The following is a 23,091-nucleotide window of genomic DNA, read 5'->3' on the forward strand; positions in this document are numbered from 1 at the left end:
CTTCAAAATGGGAGAAAAGAGCTTGAAAGATACCCAAATCATCGATAGAATAAACTTTACCAGAATCCTTCATTTCTACTAGAAACCGCACAAAACGAATGCTTTCCTCAATCGAATCTACTGAGAAATTTTTCACCCCATGGAAAAGCTCCTTTAAAGGGTTGTAGGTGGGAGTAAGGCTCATTTTAGACAACAAACTTTCCAGGACGGGAGAGGCAGCACAACATAAGCCTGGGTTATTAGGAGGGGTAACTACATCGTTTGAGGAACACTGAGGAATAGGGTCAGAAGGATTACATTTTTGACTGATTTTTAGGTTATCCATATCTCTGCTGGCAATCATCAGGTTCAGCTCAGCAGAAATGCTAGAGGCAATAGCCAACAATTTGGTGCACTGAGAGATAAACTCGGGTTCAGGTTTAAGCGACAATAAAACATGGATCCTTCCCAAGTAGTGATATACTCTGGCCTTTAAATGGTCAATTTGTGCTTTAGTAGGAGACATATCCAAGAACTCTTCCCTTATTACCTCTATCTCGGTCAAAGCCTCGGTTATAAAATGAAGTGCCTCACCAATATTGCTGGGGCGAACACAAGAAGGATTAATGGGCACCTGAATAAGCTCGGAAAGAAGGTTAGCACACTCGGCAACAGAACCAGCTGGACTAGCTCCACGTATCGCTACCTCATATTTTAACTCTGCCTTACGGAGCTTGTGGGGAAACAGGACCGCTCGAGACATCGTGGAGGTACATGCAACAAAATTCCAACAAATTAATCAAGATAAATGCGCTTCTTTTCACAAAAGTAAGTAATCTTTAAGACCATTTGCCTTTTTTCCACCACTCAACCATTTGACACAGTGAACAGTTTTCAAGAAAAGGGGGATACGACCGACCTACAGGTAATTAACAGTAGCACAAGCGTAGTCAACTTAGGAACCACGCTCTGCTACCACTTACTGGCCCACCAGCTTGGTAACCTGGTACCAAACTAGCTGATTGAGAGTAAAAGACTACACTACATCGGACAAGATCCAGTGGAAGAGGAACAAAATAGGAAGCGTCACATACACTACACACCCAGAACAAAATAAAATACATAGGAAAAGGTGAACTTACCTCCAGGTGGTAGAAAACCAACGGGTGGATCAAGCTACCAACTGTCAGTGTGCCAAAATTAATGTTGAGTAGAAATCAAGACAAACTTTCTTTTTTTTTTTTAAATATATTATTTAATGAAACTCAAAATTAACAGGTAAATAACAAGACATCTTCGCAGTAGTTTACCAAAATGATAGCTACCAGAAACTGACTAAAATCAAATTGACATGTGATTAAAATGAAGAGGTCTTTAAAATTAAAGTAAATTAAATTAAATTGGATTAAATAAGGTAAACAGACCTCACCGAACTACAGAAAACTTCAAATAAAGTACCAAGAAACACCTAAAAGTAAATTAAGAAAATTATTCGAAAACTGCCAAACGGTAAGAAATAAAATAAGGAAATTTAAATGGTACCTTCAAATTTTGAACCAACCTAAAATAACGAAATTAAATCACCAAAAATCCGGTCGGCGAGAAACATTTTAAAGGAGGATATGTTATAATTAAACACTTCTGTTTACCTTCTTAACAACCAACAAATCTTTTCTTAAGAGAGGAAATAAGTCATTATTAGGAAATACCATCTTGTAAGAAACAGGAAAAAAAAACTTTCTTTGCTCTCACAGATTTTCGCTGAGAGATGGAACTCTCTCTCTTTCGTTTCACATCAGTTATAGGGTAACCAATATACAGTGGGAGGTCCAGCACAGGATGTAAGTGCTACTCAAAAATGTTCAAGGGAAAGGAAACCCGACACAACAAAACCTGAAGGGAAAAGGAAAAAGAGCAATGAGGGGCAAGAAACAGTAAACACACAACACGGTTCCTTTTAATGGCAGAACAATCTACGACAGGGGTGACTCCCAGCCTTCAAAAAACATCATCACCATCACGTCTCTCAGAAAAACAACATCGTCTCCAAGGCAACCATAATCCATTGTTAATTCAGGAAAGAACCAATCCCGATAGTGGACCAACAATGGTACGCAAAATGGAGGCAAAATAATGGAACCAACAATCCCAAAAACCAGGGAAAAACCCTAAAAGGAACGGAATTAAATAAAAAGCAGAAAAATAAATTTAAAACAACCCGAAAATGCACCAATATCCTTACTGGAACTCCCATGTATTACCCCACTTTAAAACAAATTTCAGAACAGCAGTAACATCATTACCAGATAATAATAATAATAATAATAATAATAATATTTTACATTTATACCTCTTTTCAAATTTCCCTTAGAAAATTCAAATTTCTTGTGGTGACACGTTACATGCTAGATGCTTCAAACAAACAAATTAACATCTTTTTCAACCCGATACGTTACTTTTGAAAGGGTAGTACATTTTCACTTATCAAATAATGGTCCACCAAATTTTCCGGAACGTATCACTTATTTTGATGATTGATAGATTTCTCCTAAGTAAATGCAGAAGCAGTTCACCACCGATGAAAACAACAAATAAGTATAAAGGTTGACTTACAGGTTGGTTTGAGGTCCCAGCAGTAGGAAAGTTAAACAACATGGCCAGGCCATGTCCTCCTTACCGTAGAAGTTGGTGTTTACAAGGTAAAATAAAAATCACACACTACAAGGATGTATTAGATGAACGCTGAGGGTGTGGAGCACAATCCTACATCCTTTTAAATTCACTATCCATAGTCCATTATACTATGCCAATGCATTGCCTGGAGCTCGGTACACCAACGTCTTCTCGGCATGATAGAAAAGCAGCGACTCCTCGCTTCGCTTCCCTCTCCAGAGACGGACTATTTCAAAAATGGCCGACACCAAGCGCTGATTGGCCGGAGCAATGTCAAAGAATAAGACGACATATAGTTCCTACTATAGCTGTAAGATTGCAGCATCACCCAGAGCTTACACGCCTTCATAGAATTAAACTTTAAAAACAGTGAGAACACCGATTAAGCAGTAGAAAATAAGAATACGGTTTTCTAAGCCATAACAGGCTATCCCAAAATGTAGATGCAGAGGAGCCAAACACGAAACCTCGGTTTCAGCCTTGAGGCTGAGTTTTTAATTTCTCCTCTCTGCATTCTGGCAGTGTCCGTCCTATTGTAGGCTGACAGAGAGAAAGTAGGTAAAACGGTTGAAATATCTACCTGGTTTTCTAGAGTGAAACTTGCAGGCAACCTGCACTGCATCTAATTAAAATGCCTGCACAGTAGTTATGCACAAATGATTATTGCTCTTCCTGTTATTTTTATTATTATTAATGTTAATGTATACAACTTTATCATTATGGAAATTTGGGGAGAAATGCATCAATTATGCAAATAAGTACAGTATTTCTGGTATCCATTTACTACTGTTATCCTGTATGCTAGCCTGTTTGTGTTACAGATGAGTTACACTACTGTGAAGCTAGTCGCTGTCAACGAGTCGCCTAGAGGGCTCTACGCAGTAATTTCCATGTTACTGCTCACAGGGGGAATAGAACGCAATCCTGGGCCTGTCTTTGAGGTAAATCGAATATTTCCTGTATCAATATACACCAATATATACAAATCTTGGAGGGTTTTGAAATTGCTTCCTACCAGGCGAGTTGGCTATGCAGTTACGGTGCGCAGCTGTGAGCTTGCATCCTTGAGATAGTGGGTTCGAACCCCACTGTTGGCAGTGCTGAAGGTGGTTTTCCGTGGTTTCCCATTTTCACACTATGCAAATGCTGTACCTTAATTAAGGCCACGGATGCTTCCTTCCAATTCCTGGTCCTTTCCCATCCCATCATCACCATAAGACCTATCTGTGTTGGTGTGACGTAAAACAAATTGTAAAAAAAAAAATCTTCCTTAAAAGGGGGTTAAAAGAAAATTTATGTCTTTACGAATGTGATGTTAAATAATAAAGGAACATGTTAAAGGATACTAAGAAGTCATGTAACAAAAATTGTAGAAAATATTTACAAAAAAACAGATGTAACAAATTCCTTAGTAGATCATTTGGAACACAACCTGCAGCAAGGAAAAGAGAAATATGTATTAATGACTTCAATTTTAACTTGAATGGACAGAGGCCTAATATGATTTTGAGTTTTGAGAAAAATAGACTATGAGAACCATGAGAATAAACATATTAACCCTCACTTTCTGAAGTACAGTAGTTTGCTTCCTCTTGCCTAGAAGTCTCTCGCTAAGAAGTTTTCTCCCAGTTTGGTTGAGACTGTTGAGATCTTCATCAACGTTGAAGGGAAGTACCAATACAATATCACATCCCTCTGCTGCTGCCCCTAAAGTTGGTTCTGCTGGATCCTCTTCTTCCTCTTGAGTACTTGTCTTTTTTTTTTTTTGCATTGTCACCAAAGTTTCCAGCATACATCCGTGGTGCTAAGGTTAGGATATCATCATCACAAGTAATAAATTCTTCAAATGTTGTGGCACTCGAGTCCTTTGATACAACTCCCAATCTTCCCCAATGCCATCAGTAGTGTCTCCTTCATTAAAATCTTCTGAAATTGCACCAAAACCTGCATGGCCAAAGCAGTTTTGTATAGTGTTCGTTGTGACTAGTTGCCATGCTGCTAGAAACATATGCGTGGCTTGGAGTAATTTCCTCATTTCTTTCCGAACTTCACTTTCACAGAATGAATAATGCCAAGGTCCAAAGGCTGCAGGTGACTGGTGCAGTTAGGAGGATAGAAAACCACTTTGATATTCTGAAGGAAAGATGTATGTATCTGAAGGATGAGCTGGACATCTGTCTGTCACCATATCTATTTTCCTTCCTGCCAATCCCAACTTAGCATCCAAGCTTCGTAAAAAATTTAGAAGTGTCCAATGTCGTCCACACATTTTTGTTAAAATCATACTTACATCGGACTGTACGGGTGTTCTTGAAACATTGTGGATTCTTCTATTTTCCAATTATTAGTGGTGGTAGTTTTTCACTCCCGTCACTGTTAACACAACAGTGCTGTCAAGTCTTCGTTTACATTTTTGCCTCCATGTGTTCAATCTTATGTACAAATTAAGGAATGTCTATCAAAGATCTTATAGATCTTTCATCAATAAATATTTTAAATCGAGAGTTCTTATTCACAACAGCGATCATTTAAGATTTTATGAATACACTCTTAGTTCCCACGAACTTTATCATTAAGAGTTTAATGAACAATTCAACAAGTTTTATTGATTATATGACTTGCAGATTTAACAAAGTTTGCCAATATTTTATTTTAAATGTCCTATCATGCAACAAATTTTTAATGTGTCTTTCCAATTTATTAATGTAATTTTTGTATTCTGTTATATTAATGTACTTGATTATAGCTGATGATGTCCCTCAGGGGAAGAAACATGTACTAAGTGTAATAAATTATAAATGTATTGAATAGGCGGACCACTTAAAAATAATATTTATCACTAGTTAATTTATTGTCCTTACGAAAATCGTCATTAAAAGCTGGCACGTTAAAACAGGGTTCTAGTGTATCTTTTATAACTAATAACCTCCATGGTGGAAGTCTGCAATACATTGTTTTATGATCGAGCATTACCCTGGCTGAATATTGATTTCATTAATACTGCATGCAAATAAAAGCTTCAGAATTTGTGAAATCTATTGTAAACTGAGCACAAAAATTAGGTGAACAGATTTTTAATGCTGTGTAGAATCTCGACATGTGGATTTGTGAAAAGAAGCACATGTTGGTGAAGGAACTGCATGCTTTATTTAATTAGCAACAACAAAACCATCGCCACTGCATTTAGCCATTCGCCACAATTTGCAACAGAACAGATGAACTATCACAATCACAATGTAAATTTCTTGCGGAAGAATCTGCATACCCGAGCAGTAGTTGTCTAATACTGTTTTGCACCTCCCGTAGCTTCAATTGCAGCTGCACGCCTGCGTAGTATGCTGCATATCAAACGTTGGATGCCTGCCTGTGGAATGGAATCCCATTCCTCAACCAGTGGTTCGTGTATTGTTTGTAGAGCATTTTCGTACTGCCGAATCGGTCTCTGCAATATATCCCATAAGTGCTCCAGTGGATTTAGTTCGGGGTTCCTTTCAGGGTACTCCATCACACAGATGTACAATCACTGGAGATGATATCTGGTGCCTCATGCAGTATGGGTTGTCGCATTGTCACGCATCAGCAAGAAATCAGGCTCTACACCAAGAGCAGCAGGAGCAATATGGTCGTTCACGATGCCCCTGACGTACACTGTAGCATTCAGATGGCCAGGTACCACCGCAAGATCCATACGGTTATCAATCATGATCCATCCTCACACCATGACCGAAGCCCCACCATGTCTGTCTACTTCCTGCGCAAGACCTTCAACGAATCACTGTCCTCGTCGTCTCCACACGCGTTGACGGCCATCCAGTCCATATAAGGTAAACCTGGACTCGTCAGTAAACATTACCTGACGCCAGTGTCTCAGTTGCCAGTGACGATGTTCTGTGGTGTTCCCGAGTGAGGGGGGTTACACGCGCAGGTTTTCTAGAGCGTATTTTATACTCTCGTAATTGATTGCGTACAGTCTGAACACACAGCTGAACGTCAGAGGCTCTTGTAAGGTCACTTCGCAGTTCCCTGGCACTGCTGGAGGGCTGGCGTAGTGCTGATAACCATAGGAATCTGTCTTGTTGAGCAGTACTTTCCCGTCTGTGACCTTGTCCACGGCGTCTAACATACCCTCCTGTCTCCGCATAACGATGCTAGAACCTGTGCACAACTGATGGAGGCACTCTGAGGTCGTTCTTGACGTAGGGCAACAGCTCGGGACACGTCCACTTCGCTTAGATGCCTCGTGCTGACTATCTCATACTCGAATAATGCGTATTAATGTCAAATAGTGTGGCGAGATTGGTTTGTGTGCTCCGGACTACTTTGTATTGAGACCCGACTGGACTGGAAGCACGTTTACATTCAATAGGGTAACCTTTATGCAGTTAAATCGCCATGACTGCTTTACTGTGGTGTGTAGCAATTCGTATAAACCTGTACATATTTCATGGTCCATGACATAAACTTTTACAGCATGTCAAACATTTGTTCCCCTAAGTTTTGTGCCAAGTATATTTCTTAATTGTTAAGAAATTCGAACTCTAAATGGACCTTTTTGCTTGCCGTCAGCATACCTGCCAAGTATTCCAGATTTTCTGTAAAATGTACGGATTTTGAGTGTGTTTTACCTTTGTATGGATGAACAATGTTATTTTACGGATTTGAAATATCCGCACTTGGTTTTGCTCTTTGCGGTCACATCAGATTTGACTTTTGATACTAGCTGGTAATATGAGATGCAGTGTTTGGAATTCGACTGGTAAATGTATCGATAATCACATTATCCATTACCATGGTGCTTTTGTCTCCTCTTCGACCTCAACTCCTAATTCATTCACTGAGATGTTCCCAAACAAGTAGCAGGCTGTTATTTTTAAGAAAAGAAATCCGTGAAAAGTAGCAGGCTGTGAATTTATTTATAACAACTTTAGTAACTGCATCGTGCTTCGTAGCAGCTGTGAAAGGCTTTGTTTGTGTGTGGGTGTAACATTGGTGGTAGTTCTGAAACTCCTGGAATTGTGTGACGAATTTGTAAGCGATTTAGTATCTTTAGTGGTGTTCGTAATTAGTTCAACTAAGAATAGATATTATCAGTCTTTTAGGGAGGCATATTCTGCTTAATTCCCTTGTTTTATACGATCACTGAAAGATGTAACGTTGTGTAAGTATTTAATTTCATGGGCGATCATAACATATATTTGACTTGTATTAGTATTGTTTATAATATCCCTCTTTGCCATCCTTTTTCATTATGTTTCAAGACTTTGCTACGCATGCACGTGTTGTTAAAAATTTTCCGCTTTACAATCTTCCAGATTTTTCTTTTTGAAAGTTGGCAGGTAGGCCTAATCAGAAAAGTCTGATTTTCTGATCCCCTGTAGGTAGAATCCGGAGACGAAAAATACACTCGCAATATCCCCTGCCTCTTGTAAGAAACAACTAAAAGAAGCGACTAAGGGATGATGGTTTTAAAACCATGACATGTGAAGAGTACCATTATGTATGGAACACCATACACCGTATTCCATTCACTTAGCATGTCGTAAATTTTAAGTCCCCATTCTCATTGCATTAAATCTATATAAAAAATATCGCATACCGAATTTTCACCATTACCGGTTAGTAAGATCACATTTTTCCTCGACCTAAACATGTTACTGTATTGTCATCCCTTCTGAAAGAAATATGATTTCCGACTCAGGTAAGAGCCATCACCACAGTTGCGTGATTACAGGAAAAGACCTTCCTGAACTTCCAAGGATAAGTTGCGCTTATGGGGGGTAAGCTGCTAGCTTCAGGAATGTTCAGTTTTGCATACTGGTTAGCTGTGGGATTGCTGAATAGCAGAATGAGCCTGTTTGAGCTTGTATTTCGCATTCCATTCAGAACGTAGAAATGTATTTTGTGTTGAGTGGTACAGTGAAGTGTTGGGTTGAAGGAATTATACAGTACCATATGAATGGAGAGTTGCTCTAGTAGCCCCTGTGTATAAAGGAAAGGGTGATAGGCATAAAGCTGAAAATTACAGGCCATTAAGTTTGACTTGTGTTGCATGTAAGTTTTGGGAAGGCATTCTTTCTGATTACATTAGATATGTTTGCAAAATTAACAACTGGTTCGATAGAAGGCAGTTCGGTTCTAAGAAAGGTTATTCCACTGAAGCTGAACTTGTAGGATTCCAGCATGATATATCAGATATCTTGGATTGAGGTGGTCAAATGGACTGTATCGCTATTGACCTGTCTAAAGCATTTGATAGGGTGGATCATGGGAGACTACCAGCAAAAATGAGTGCAATTGGACTAGACAAAAGAGTGACTGAATGGGTTGCTATATTTCTAGAAAATAGATCTCAGAGAATTAGAGTAGGCAAAGCTTTATTTGACCCTGTAATAATTAAGAGGGGTATTCTTCAAGGCTAGGGTTACCAAACGTCCATATTTAGCAGGATGTGCCCTTGTTTATAGTGTCTGTCCTGGCGTCCGTATTTATTTCTTAATTATTTGCTGATTGTCCGTATTTTTGTCTAATAATGTTAGAATGAACTTTTTCCAACTGGAAACCCATTTTCGTAAATTTAGACTCGCTTATTCCATAACATTTGACTTCAGCTGCAGCTGGTATTAGGTGAATAGAAACAGGTGCGAAATATGCGGAGATTAAAACAGGATGAACTTCAATTATATTTTGAAGGAAAAGATGTTAAATATAAGCCAAAAGGCAAAATTTTAATTCCATATACTGAAGTTTGAAATTAGTTACAATACAGGCGTTTATTATAATGGCATTTTACTGCATAAGTAATCTCTTCTCTGGTGTCAAGAGCATTCGTAAGGCTAAACTGTGTATGGCACATTTGTTCCCATGAGGTCTCCATTGTATCCTGGTGTATTTTCCTTCCTTGCCAAGTTTTATTGTTTTCATTACCTCTTCATTGACAATACTAGTGTTGGGTTAGGAATTGGTATCATATACATCATGGCTTATATTGAGTAAGATGTATCTCTATGCGACTTTTCTACTTGACCTTCTCCCGTCCATTCTGACCTAAAATTCTCAGCTCTGTCCTCATCATCCTTCTCCTTTCCCCTTCTCCAGCTCCTGGCGTTATGTCAGTATGTTCGAGCAGCCTCCTTAAGCCTTTCATAAAAGTTAAAGTAATTACAGTGTTGCCCTGCTTTTACATTCCAGTATTTTACGTTTTACCATCCATTAAAACATTTTCTGTGGTCCTCTCAGTTTCCGTGCACTCAAAATGTATTAAAATCCTGAAATTTATGTTTGCGACATTTTATGCTTTTCAAAGGCATTCCCTGTGTACGCCATTCAGTATTTTATGCTTCCCGCTATTTACACCACGTCAGGCTGCTCAAGATGTAGAAAAATCAAAGTATAATGGGGTCGCAACTAACCTATAATCCTTGAAGTAACTGCTGCATGTTGACCAAAACCAGACAGCACACATTACAACGTATGGAGAATACTAGCCTACTGCGAGTGTCAGGGAAAACTATGCAAACTGACGGACATCTGTGATGAATGGGTTGCCTATTTAACAAATTTACTCAAAAAGCAGGACAATTCTGAAAAGTGGGTTGCCTAGCCCACAAATTATTTTCCAATATATTATTCACATGTATGTGTATTTCTGGGGAGGGGGCTATCTGAAATTAGCAAGGACATAAAACAGACACTATAATCAGGATACCAGCATACATCCTGTGGATGAAGGATAGATGCCATTTTGATATGTGCACGTAAAGTAGCAAATATTCTTGGTGTTGGAAATTTCAGTGCATCTAGTGATGAATCTGTGGAAGAGGGAATCAGTGGAAGATTGCAGGAGCTGACCTACGGACCCAGGAACATTTTTAACCTTTGGCATTCAAAGGAGATAAATGCTGTGATGGAAAACACTGTAAATTGAGGCTCACATTGATGTGAGCCCTTGCTGATTGCTCTGAGAATCTCCACGCCTTTGTGGTGGAGAAATGTAAAAAGGCTCCTTGCTTCAAGGATGTGTGATGTAGGTATTATACATCCCTTTAAGTCATTCTATAGGGAAAAGCTGGTGCAGCACATTTTATTCCTTATGGTTGCTGGAAAGATTCCATCATCACTTAAAGTTCCAATGTTGTCTGCGCTCTACTTCGTTGCTAAGTCTTGGAAAGCTGTGAAGCTAACTATGATCTCAAATTGTTTCTTCAAAGCAGGATACTTCAAGAACCATCCCAACTCTTTCCTACCAGTGAAAGGAGAATAAATGCACAGTGAATTGGTGCCTAAAAATGCTGAGAAAAGTTTAGCAGTTGACATTTTATTGTAAATATATCATCTGTAGAGGGGTTTGAAAAGAATTTTCATAACTTTTAGGAGCTTGAAATCCAAATAGAGGACATTAGAAATAAGAAGTATAAAAAGAAATCGGCTCTGGTTTATTTCGGTAGGAAGCAGTGATTGTGTAATTCTCCATCTGAAATGTGTTACAAATGTAATTAGGTACAGGTAAGACTGAAGATGCTACCTTATCTGTTTATAGCCTATTCGCTGTTCACCCTGTTTTCGCTGGGAACCTATTGGAATTTTTGTGATAGTATAGGCAAAGGAAAAATAAAAGATGGAATTCAAGGGTACTGTCAGAACATACAGCTCAGGAAGCTCCAATATATTGCCACAATTTACATTACTAAGCACGTTTTAGTATGTGGCAGCACATGGTGAGTCTTCTGTTATTAGTGTTGGTTCCATTTCATAAATTTATGTCTTAATATAAATAATTCATGTGTGTGAGGGAAGAGATTGTTTCACATCTCCACCTAAATCACAGGGCCTATTTCAGCAAAACCTGGTACTCATTTTACCATCTGTGAAATAACGCTATGGGGGGTAAGACACCATTAAAAATCTTACGGTCAGTAGGGGAGAGGGTAGCATGTAAAAGTAATTGATAATAGTGTAGAATACATAGTGAAGTCCAGTCCCAGCACCCAACAACTTGGGGTGAAAAGAAAAATGTCCAAACTGACTGAGATTAGTGTTGAATGCAGTTTCTATAGTTCCTTTGTTGATTATTCACAGTTCCAGCATTTGTTGGAATTGTTTACATATCTATGGTGCAGCATGTCAATACATGCCATTATCACGTAATGTGATTATTAATTCAAGCGGATCAATTATTTCCTAGAAAAACCGACCTGTCAGAAGTTTAATAAAGTTTAATAAACCTGAAACAGAATAGTTTAACACTTAAACATATAACAATAACTTTAAAAACAATTATTAAAATATCAATCGCTGTCACAAACAAATCTACAGAAATTCTCATCATACACAATTAACAGGTAGTAAAAATCTTAAAAGTAAACATGCAGCAGGCAACATTGAGAAATGCGGGTAGTTTAATATGAAACGTAGGCACTGTATAATTCAAAATGACAGACTACAAATAACTTACATGTTTAATTCATCAATTTAGCATACAATGCTTTTTCTTTCTTTCTTGCTTTGTTCACCCCCTGGATACAGTGCCACTCAGCTGATCTAGTTCATGTCCAGAAAATTATAATATGGTTGCAATATGTACGGCACATCGTAAGAGAATCAATATCTCTTCAGGTAATTCTTATGGTGGCCAGTGTCAGTAGAATTCATTCCATGTAACCCGTCTCTTAGGAGGACTATCTGTTAATTTATGGTCTTATTGTGTGTTCCAGACTCGTTGCAAACTATGTGCAGTACTCTATGGATCACTAGTGGAAGATGTGGAGATGAGGGAGGTGCAGCTGAGAGAAAACACCAGAGTGGTGGAAGAATTGGAGAGGAGACTTACAGAGACAGAGAACAGCCTGAGGTTGTGGGAAGAAGTGCTGAAAAAGAGGGAGATGGTGATAGAACAAAGGGAGGAAGCATTTGAGAAGAAAGTAAAGGAGGTGGAGAAAGCATGTAATGAGACAACAGAAGAGATGGAAAAAGCATGTAAGAAGAGAGAAGAAGAGGTGGAAAGAGCATGTAAGAAGAGAGAAGAGGTGGAGAATGCATGTGAGGAGAGAGAAGAGGAAGTGGTGAGAGCATGTAAGGACAGAGAGAAGATTGTTGAGCAGCAAGAGTTGGAGTACGAGATGAGAGAGAAACCGAGAGAGAGGGAGTGGCGGGACAGACGAGAAGGTCCACGGTGGCAGGAACTGCTCACCCAGTGTGAACCAGGTCACGAAATCCTTCAGCAAATTCTAAATTGGGCGGCTGATCAGGGGTACATCAATGTGGTGAATTTCCTTCTTGCAAGAAATCCCTGTGTGGACTGGAAGCGCACTGCTTTGAACCATGCTGCAGAGAGGGGGCAGCTGCTTGTCGTGAGGTTTCTGATAGAAGAGGAGAAAAATCAGGGTCAAGAGGACTGTCTCTCCTTTGGAAGATGTGACATTGACGTGAACATTGGCGCCCACAGTCAAGGAGTGCCTGCATTGCTCCTGGCAGCAAAAGAGGGCCATATGGAGGTGGTGAGGTACCTGGTGGAGGAGGGAGGTATTACTGGGGAGATGCTGGATACTGCTCTTGTACAAGCTGCTCAGTGGGGTCACCTCGATATAGTGAGTTACCTAACCACATTAGGCCCCTCTAGTCTCAATGTTAAGGCTAATGGTGGTTACACTCCACTACATCTGGCTGCATAGTTTGGTTTCATCAATATAGTGAAGTACGTCACCACATTAGACCCCACTAGTCTCAACGTTAAGACTAGTGGTGGTTACACTCCACTACATCTGGCTGCACAGTTTGGTCACCTCGATATAGTGAAGTACATCACCACACTAGGCCCCACTAGTCTCATTGTTAAGACTAGTGATGGTTACACTCCACTACACCTGGCTGTATGTGAAGGTCACCTGGACGTAATAAAGTACCTCGTCACACTAGACCCCACTAGTCTCAATGTTGAGGCTAGTGATGGTTTCACTCTACTACTCCTGGCTGCACGGTGTGGTCACCTTGAAGTCATCAAGTACCTCACCACACTAGACCCCACTAGTCTCAATGTAAAGACTAGTGGTGGTGATACTCCACTACTCCTGGCTGCACGGTGTGGTCACCTTGAAGTCATCAAGTACGTCACCACACTAGACCCCACTAGTCTCAATGTAAAGACTAGTGGTGGTTATACTCCACTGCTCCTGGCTGCATGTGAAGGTCATCTTGAAGTAATTAAGTACCTCACCACACTACACCCCACTAATCTCAATGTTAAAACTAGTGGTGGTTACACTCCACTACTCTTGGCTGCACATAAAGGTCACCTTGAAGTAATGAAGTACCTCACCATACTAGACCCCAATTGTCTCAGTGTAAAGACTAGTTATGGTTACACTCCACTACATGTGGCTGCACGTGAAGGTCACCTGGAAGTAATCAAATACCTCATCTTACTAGACCCCACTAGTCTCAGTGTTAAGACTAGTGATGGTTACACTCCATTACACCTGGCTGTACGTGAAGGTCACCTGGAAGTAATAAAGTGCCTCACCATACTGGACCCCACTAGTCTCAGTGTTGAGACTAGTGGTGGTTTTACTCCTCTGACCCTCGCTAAATTTTATGGTCACCAGAATGTGGTATACTTTCTAGAGCAGTGCTCACTGAATAAGTAAGTTCCTTGGAACACACGATAATAGCAATCTTGTGTGGCCCCCCTCTATCTGCAGTACAGTCGCTACCTGCGCGTTGGAGGTGAGGAGGAGTCCTTCCTCCTGTCTGGAGGATCAGTGCTACTACAGTGAGGGGTGCTGCTGGTAACAAAAAACTCTTATGTTGTGTCGTGACCTGGAAGTGAATAAGTTGTCTGTGGAAAAGTTTGTAACCATGTAAATAAATTGTAAGATAATATAGCTGTTAAATGTGAGTTTGTGTTGGCACCAGTGCCATCTTCCTTTTGATTATATTAGCAGCTCACTGCCTTCTTTGTTCCTGAGTAGTGTTGACCACATTACGCTTTCTAATTGGGAGTTGAGTGGAGTAACTGGTGTCTGTAGTAACTTAGTTTAGCGTAGTATCGTCTAATTAAGTGAAGGCAGTGTGGGTAGTCAGCACCATAGATCATCAAGGTAAGTGGCATCGAGAAACATTTTTGTTGAAGACACTGGTAATGAAATAGGTGGCATGATCACATGCAGGTATGTGGCCTTAAGATGAGGCACAGATGAGAAACTTGAAATTTTGTATGTAAGTTGTCTTATCACACAGAAGACAATTGAACAATTCAGTCTCCTTTTTGTAATTTTCGTGTTTTGCCTCCTCACCACCTCATTCACACTTTGAGTAGTTCCTGCATTGATCCCTCCAGAAGTATTTGTATTATTGTTTAAACAGGGGTGAAAGTGAAGGTGGAAGCAAGTGGTGGTGTTAAAAAAGAATGAGACGGACATAATCAACTTATCCCAGTGCGTGAAATGCAAATTTACCATAGTATAAAATCAGACCTGAAATTAGAAACCATATTTTGAGATTAATCACATAAAATTTATCATGGTAATAGTGAAAGATCTCAGTTATCTTATGATAATAAAAATATCTTTTGCAGCGAGTATTCGGTTTGAAAAGCTGTTGTTTCAGTACACTCATGTCATTGCCCTGAAGTGGTGCAGCTCATTTCTGGCACACCCCCAATGAAGCTGGATGTACCTTCTTTACTACATACCTGGAATCGAACCTGGGCTAACTGTTATGCTATCTTAGTTTCATTGAAATGGTAGAATTGGATTAAACATCACTCGGGTTGAAACGAGTGAGCTGACAGCTGTCGTACTGAGCTATGTACAGGAGGATAATGACCAATGTCATTACAGCCCTGTCACCAGAAATCAACTATTGTTCCTGTACAGAAATTAAGTGGGTCACTAGTTGCACTATGTGATTCAATCTAAACATTTTAACTCTCTTTCCAACAAATCATTTCCTCCAAGAAATGCCTCATTTGATTCCTTGATGCATTTAGGAATAACCGTGGTATTGGGAAAGGAGGGTGCCACTTTCAGTCAGTCGCCACTGATCTGCATTTAAGGCAGGTTCACTATTAGATGTTCACCCAGTATTTTCTTAAACAAATCGAACACGTCCCTTGGTAAATTATTCCACTCCCTAATTCCTCTTCCTCCAAACGAATGTTTGCTCCAATTTGTCCTCTTGAATTCCAACTTTATCTTAATATTATATGCAAGATCATATCAAATCATAACTTGCTTATTGTTTTCCATACAGGCGTCCCTTTACATGATGACGTCTCTTGTGCACGTTGATATTCCACTTGAATGTTAATATCTTGATCAAGGCCCAGGAACCTCCAGTTCTATGTGCAGTCAGAACCAAGGCCGTTTTTACACGTGGGACTATGTATGTATATTCACCTTTGTTTTACGTTGCACCAACACGGGCAGGTCATACGGTGACAATGAGATAGGGAAGGAAGTGACACTGGCCTTAGTTTGCCTGGTGTGGAAATTGTAAACCGCGGAAATTAATATTCAGGTTTGCTGAGGTGGAGTTTGATCCCATTTCTAAAGACAGCTCGGTCAGTGGAAACATTTTAGTTATGATGTAAGCAAGCAGTGATGGGAAGAGTGCAAAATAAAAGTATTTGGCCTCAATTACAGTTACTTGAGGAGAATTAATAATTACTTTTTCTATCAGTAAAATTGCAATTACTTCAGAGAACGCAAGTCTTCAGGAAATCTCTGACTTCTTTTCACATGGGAATGGAATGGTACCACAGTTTGCAAGGGGACTCAAATTTGTGCTTTTTATCTTAGAGACATTAGGAGGCCATCATTGCTACATGAAAGTAAACAGACATTCATAATGATAGCTCCCAGGCAAGATTAGAATATCACTTTCGATTTTACGTTATTTTCAGGATAACTTATTCAAATACAGGAGTGGAAATGCCTTAACCTGTTCACCGCCACGTGTTTTGAAGTGTACGATCTCTGCCTTCCCTCTGATTAGTGTTAAAAGAGGATGGTTGCCCAATTGTACTTCTTCTTAGAACAATAATCACCACCACCGTATCGACAATGTAGTACACGATTATCTAAATCTCGGCAAGCTGCAAGTAAATGAACAAGTGCTGGGGCTCCAGAGTTACTAAGCTCTTGATGCGATGAATATCGATTACTGCAATGCAACGATTATAATTTTATTTTCAGAATTAAATTACGAGTAAAAATTACTAAGAAAGTAATCAAAGTAATTCAATTATTTGCCAACTCTGTAAGTAAGATATTTGTGCTCACGACACAAGCTCTTATTACTCCGTGCTAATGGTACATCCTGGTTGTTACAGAGCACTTCATAGGCAACTAATGCCTGTTCTATGTATTTCCATTTGACAAAATTGTTCCAGAAATGTATACCCATACATGGTCACAGGTTTGTATGTGTGCACCTCCGAGTCCAACACTTCAGTCGAACGTTCATTGACGTCATGTTGCCGTAACAAAACATAATATATTTGCTCTTGCAGGTCTTTTCTCCCTCTGTGCATTAATACTGAACGCCTTTGCCCACCAGAAAGGGTGAATGAAAACTCTTCTCAGTTAAAATGACCACAGATTTTTTGACTTTTGACGTGTTTGACATTTCTGTGTGTATTTCCTCTTTATTGTTTTAAATAGGTATGTTGATTATTGAAAACATTGTATTCATTTTGGCCACAAAAATATTGAAATCTGATCAACTGCGGATGTTAATACAGTGGAGCTCTCTAACCTTCATCTTGGTCTCCTCCCAGCATCCTTAGTACCGTAGTTTCCCTTCAAAGACAACTGAAGGAATCATTTTTAATTTAAAAATGCATCGTTAATTAAGTTCAAATTTCGAACAGTTGTCATTTTCCTCTCACAAACTTGATTCAGTATATCTCTTCCCTCCTGACTTGATTTACTCTTCCCGCCTCCAGTATGCTTTTTTGACACCATATTGCAAAGGCTCCTCCTGCTCTTCTGTACGAGATACTGTGTTGCGAGCACCGCTTCGTCCTTCCGTGGGAAATTACGGGGCGAGCGCATCGAACGAGATTCGATCCATGACCTCCCAGTCAGAAATCCCTAATACTCATGAGTAATTTAAGTGTAATATATAAAAGGAAGATACAGCAAGAAACAGTGGAAGTGAATGAGTAAGTGTAATAGAATATCAGTGCAGTGAATAAGTGCAGAATTGCAATTATGATTAAAAGCATTTCTTAAAGCTAGTCTCAACTTGGAACATTTCAGTGAGCTGAGAATGAGGCAAACTTGTGCAATCAGAATATTGGTCAGAGAAACAAGTAAACAGACTACAAGGTCATAGTTAGAAGCTTTTAGAGGGTGGACCAGGAAAAGCAAACCTGTTGTTGGTCACGTAGCAAGGTGCCCTGTAAAAATAAGAACGCACGCTGTGGTGCAATGATTCTTTCTAGAAAGAGTACCAGTCACATGTACATCCATGAGACGGGTGGGACCACACTTGAAGTAACCAATAGGAAACTAACAGATCAGTGATGTGAGGGAACATAGTAGTAGGGGATGACTTGTTCCAGAAGCTCAGAGAAATGATAAAGGGGAGTGACAAAGGAGCCTCTTGGTCATTTGGTCATTCGGGCATTCTGCAACATTCTGGTCATTCTGTTGGTAGTAATCCTGGTATCATTCAGGCAGTTATTCTATAACATTGGAAAGGAACATTCTCTTGGGAAGGGACAGACACTAGATTACTTGGCAGAGAAGAGACACTGTAGAATAAAGTCAGTGAAGATAGCAGTACATGAAGTTAGTCAGATTAGGCAGTAGTTGAGCCTGCCATCAGTTAGTGAAGACAGCACTATAAGAAGTTATTCAAATTAGGCCGCAATTAAGACTGTCAAGCACTAGAACTGGTTAGCAGTGTTCCACAGGGTAAAGTACAGAGACAGTGCATAGAGAACTCACTGAGTGTTCGAAGGAGACTGTAGCTTCAATTAGCATTCACCTTAGAGTTCTGTGCTCGAGTCCTGAAACCATTAGGGAAGATTCAGAGGAACATCACAACGAGGATTCAAGAGAGAAGCAAGAAGAAAGAAGCTTCAAAACCTGAGATAAGTATCAACTAGTTAAGAAAATTTAAAGACTGAAGGGAATTTATAAATGTTGTAAAGGGAATCATAGAAGTGTGTGTATTTTCCAAGGAAGTCAGAGACTGATAAACTGGTTATTTAAAAGTAATATTGAGAAGAGAATAATTACAAGTGTGATGTAATATTATTGGAAGGGTATATTTGACAGTTTGTTTAAATAAATTAGACTAAGCCCGCTGTCACATAGAGCATCGAACGATCAAGAGCGACCAACTGGCATCGAGTACTAACAACTAAATTCATTTACCTTGTCACACTGCTCATCGATCGAGAGGGATCGACTGCACGGAAACAGCTGATACTCTCGCCCAGTACCGTACAGGCTACAGACGTATTCATATTCACGAGAGAAAAAGAATGTGTTGTGAAAGCGATAATTCAGATGGAAATATGATTCTAACCTATGAATATATTAGGAGAAAGGAAAGAACCAGACGCTCGCAGTGGACAAGATAAGGAGCCATGGAGAATTCCACCAAAGTGTGCCTTCGTTGTGGAATGATGAAGAAAAATTCAGGAACTAGTACCGAATGCCCATCAATAATTACAGTATAAGGAATTAGAGGAAAAAATGAAGTCAGTAATAAACATCAGGCAAACAAATTACAGGAAAATATAAGTTCTGAGGAAAGGCTGACACTATCGTTAAATTCAATATTCACAACGATTTTTTTAGGTTTAAAGCCAGAAGTGATGTTCATCTCCGAAACAACTACTGTATGTCCGTGGCAAAATATATCAAATAAAAGATTAGTGGCAGGTACATTTCTTTGCATTCTACAGGATTCTAATAAAGTATTGACAAAAAGGACTGAACTGTTATGTACATCAATTTGAATTCATAATTTGAAGGTGCTACAATCAACAGTGGAAATATCTTTATTTAGGCCTACAGGTTTCTGGACATTGGTGACTCATACAGATTTAGGATTGCTCACAAAACGTCAGTGGATTTGTTCCTATTATATGTGATCCCATTCATAAAGCACTACAGCCAGAATTCTTGACAGGGTGAAAATTCCAACAAAAGCCTCACAACAGTGGTTCATTGTACTTAAAATATAAGACTAATACCATTTATGCTATTTGTTTTAATGATGCTGGATCTTGGAGCATAATTACTGTCTTTTCCAATGATTTAGATGGAGGCTAACAGCTTTGTTTTTTTTCATACCACTTGGTGAGATCCCACCTACCAAAATAATAGACATATCAAGAAATGCTTCCAGTCAAAATTTACATTACCTAATGTAGAAATAGTGTGTCAAGTTTCATTACCATCCTGTAAATAATTTTGAAAGAAAAATGCACATATGCTCTGAATATTGTGAAAATGAGAAAAGCAATGGAGTTCCTTACACTGTTTCTCTCCCTCATGATCCTCTGCAAATCTCTTGTTGCCTCTCCTCTGTTTTGTTATTGTGCCACGTTCAGAATAGTCATATTGCTTTCATGACAAGCATGTTGCTGAATTTCTGTAGGCCCTACTGTGTTTTGTGCAAAGAATCTAGGTCCACATCCAAACTTTGCAAGAATGACAATCCTGTCTTAATTTATATCATTGAAGACTACAGCAGCTTCAAAAGCAGCTAATTTTACCAAATGGCTGTAAAGAAAGGTTGTCTATGGACATCTCTTCCAAAGTAAATTCTCTTTAGGGTTCTGTATATTCATATATGTGTACATTTCTTGAGAAGTTCAGGTGAGGCTAGTGCTCTGTACACTAGCTTAAAAACTATAGGAAAAGCTTCTGGAATTTTGTTCTAATAAGTAAGTTGGCAGTGTAATAGACTGATACTTGTCACAACTACATGTAAATTACACACAAAGTCTTGTATATTACCCTCATCACTAAGCATAAAGTACTGTCTCCCCAAACTTTGCACTGACAAGCTGATCAAATTGCTCACTTGGCAATAATAAACCAATTAATATAAATCCTGCACTTCCATCCAAGTTGCTGGTAAACTCCTTGGTACAGAGTAACAACTTTGTCTGCAAAGGTCTGGTAGGACTCCCTTTCTTTCCTCAATGTTGATTTTGCCTTTCTCTGTATTGTTCATATGTAACTTTTTTACTGATATGAACAGTACCAAGCCTATCTATCCGTCCTGAAATACTTTCCTTATGAATCAGTTCAAGGAAGATGAAAACTTTGCCTTCAATTTCACCAAAAATGAGAACCAAACACTGCAAACAATAATAGGTGCTATAAACAAGCACTTTGCCTTCTATTTTTAGAAGTGAAGAGTATGCCTTTCTAACAACTAAATACTATTGCCGTCTACAGTAAAATGTTATTTAGGCCTGTTGCTCAGGTGGTAAAATATTTAATTTTGCTATAACTTACATTGCCTCTCAAAACTTTGTAAATACTGATTATATAAATTAATGTTTGACAGAGTAGGGTGTATGGGCCTTGTAAGATCTTGGATTGACTTACAGGGTAATTAATATACTCAACCTTTTATTACAAGCATGTAACTGTCATATGAATATATTTTTTATAAATATGTACATGTTCTGCCATCATATCCCCTTAATATCACATCACACAAAATGAAGTTTTTTATTTTGTAAATTAAAATCTTCAAAACTTTTCACCTTTCTTTTTCATTGTTTACATGGATCCACAGCACAAGAAATAAAATAATCGGTCTACCTTGATGTCTTCTATAGGCCTATATGTTATTAATAAATTATAAGTACGGTAACAGACATGAAAGTAGTGATTGCTGGTCCAAACAGGTACCAATGGCAGGAGAGTACTTGGAATGAGAAGGTAAAGGCTACCTAAGTTACAAAGGTATAATGTGGCAGGGAGGGATTCTATCAGGTATAACTGTAGTAAGAATTTTGTCCTATGCGAACGACTTGGTCTATTGAAACTGTGCAATCTACTATCTTGCAACTTCAAAAAGGATGCAATGAATATGACATGAAAATTAATCGTTTCAAGACTAAAGTGATAGCAGTAGGGAAGACACCTAAAAGAGAACTGAATGTCAGGTTGAGAATACAAGACTGGAACAGGTAGATAATTTCAAATAGGTATTTAGGATGTGTATTCTCCCAGGATGGCAGTATAATAAGCAACATTGAATATAGATGCAGTAAACCCAATGCGATGAGCTAGCAGTTGCGATCAATAGTATTCTGTAAGAAGGCAGTCAGCTCCTGGACAAAACTACTCATGTCTTTACACTGGTCTGGTTTCAGAGCACCTGTGCTTTACAAACCTAGTGCAATGAGTTTGCAGTTGCGATCAACAGTATACCGTAAGAAGGAAGTCAGCTCTTGGACAGAACTGTCAATACGCCAGCCTAGTTTCAGACCACCTGGGCTGTACAACTCCTTACTACATACACACACACAGAAAGGACTTACTATTGTATTTCAAAATACTCCTTTCCTTGTAAACCATACATGTTCTACCACATCAAATATACAAATTAAGATGTTGTAATAATGCTTATTATTAATAAAAATTGGAGTTAAGGCTACTTTCCCATCAGGTGCTGATACAAATAACTCACTGAGGATTCCAATAAATATTGATAGATAAGTATAACGAAAACTGATTTAATATAGAAAGTAGAACATTTCTCAAGAACATAAATTTTATTAGTTCACTCATTCTTTCCATGTCATCATGAAGACACTAAAAATATAATTGATTATATTTTCTTTTCCCTTTTCAGTATCTTTTCTAAATATTTACTTAACACATCACTGTCACTTTCACATTTCTGTTTATTTTATTTTTAACTGCTTGCAGAGCTGTTTGTAGAATCAGAAGCCACTGGACTGGAAGTTGAAGTCCCTTCAGTAATTTCTGAACTGCAGGAGTTAGACCCCTCCAACACAAATTATTTCTGCTTCCTCCTCCTCTATTTCAGCTTGGTGAAAAGGCTCTCATACACCTGGTGCCACTTCTATAGATGTGTTTGTTATAGAACTGAAAAAAATGAACAACATATTAATGCAATTCTTCTAAATTGGAGCTACATTTTAGTCTGGACACAAGCCTTCTCTTTAAGAAGTTGTTACTTTCAATAATTATTTTAGTAAGATGATTGTTAGGTTAGATTATATTACTTTCAGTTACATCTGATAAATTAATGAACAGATGGGTGGAACTTATGGCCTACAGATTGAATCTTCCCCTCGCTCTTTCACAACTAGAACACTGGTCTGTAGTGTAGGCCTACTTTTAAAATAAATATTACAGAATTGTACCTTCTTCCAACAATGAAGAGTTCCAGAAAGTTGAGGGCATTGAAGTAGACCCATTTTATGTTTTC

At 38.8% G+C, this 23,091-nt stretch overlaps 1 protein-coding gene across 2 annotated transcripts in view; it reads left to right on the forward strand.

The window, feature by feature from the left end:
• The window catches only part of LOC137503067 (putative golgin subfamily A member 6-like protein 3), a 39,475-nt gene extending 26,150 nt beyond the window's left edge, over positions 1-13,325 (forward strand). For both annotated transcript variants that reach the window (XM_068230497.1, XM_068230496.1), the window contains exons 3-4: positions 3,474-3,593; positions 12,363-13,325. In XM_068230497.1, the coding sequence (XP_068086598.1) occupies positions 3,474-3,593; positions 12,363-13,319 (1,077 nt within the window). In that variant the 3' untranslated portion in view covers positions 13,320-13,325. The remainder of the gene's footprint in view (positions 1-3,473; positions 3,594-12,362) is intronic.
• Positions 13,326-23,091: the final 9,766 nt, after the last annotated feature.

The sequence above is a fragment of the Anabrus simplex genome, chromosome X, assembly GCF_040414725.1.
Source record: "Anabrus simplex isolate iqAnaSimp1 chromosome X, ASM4041472v1, whole genome shotgun sequence".
NCBI lineage: Eukaryota > Metazoa > Arthropoda > Insecta > Orthoptera > Tettigoniidae > Anabrus > Anabrus simplex.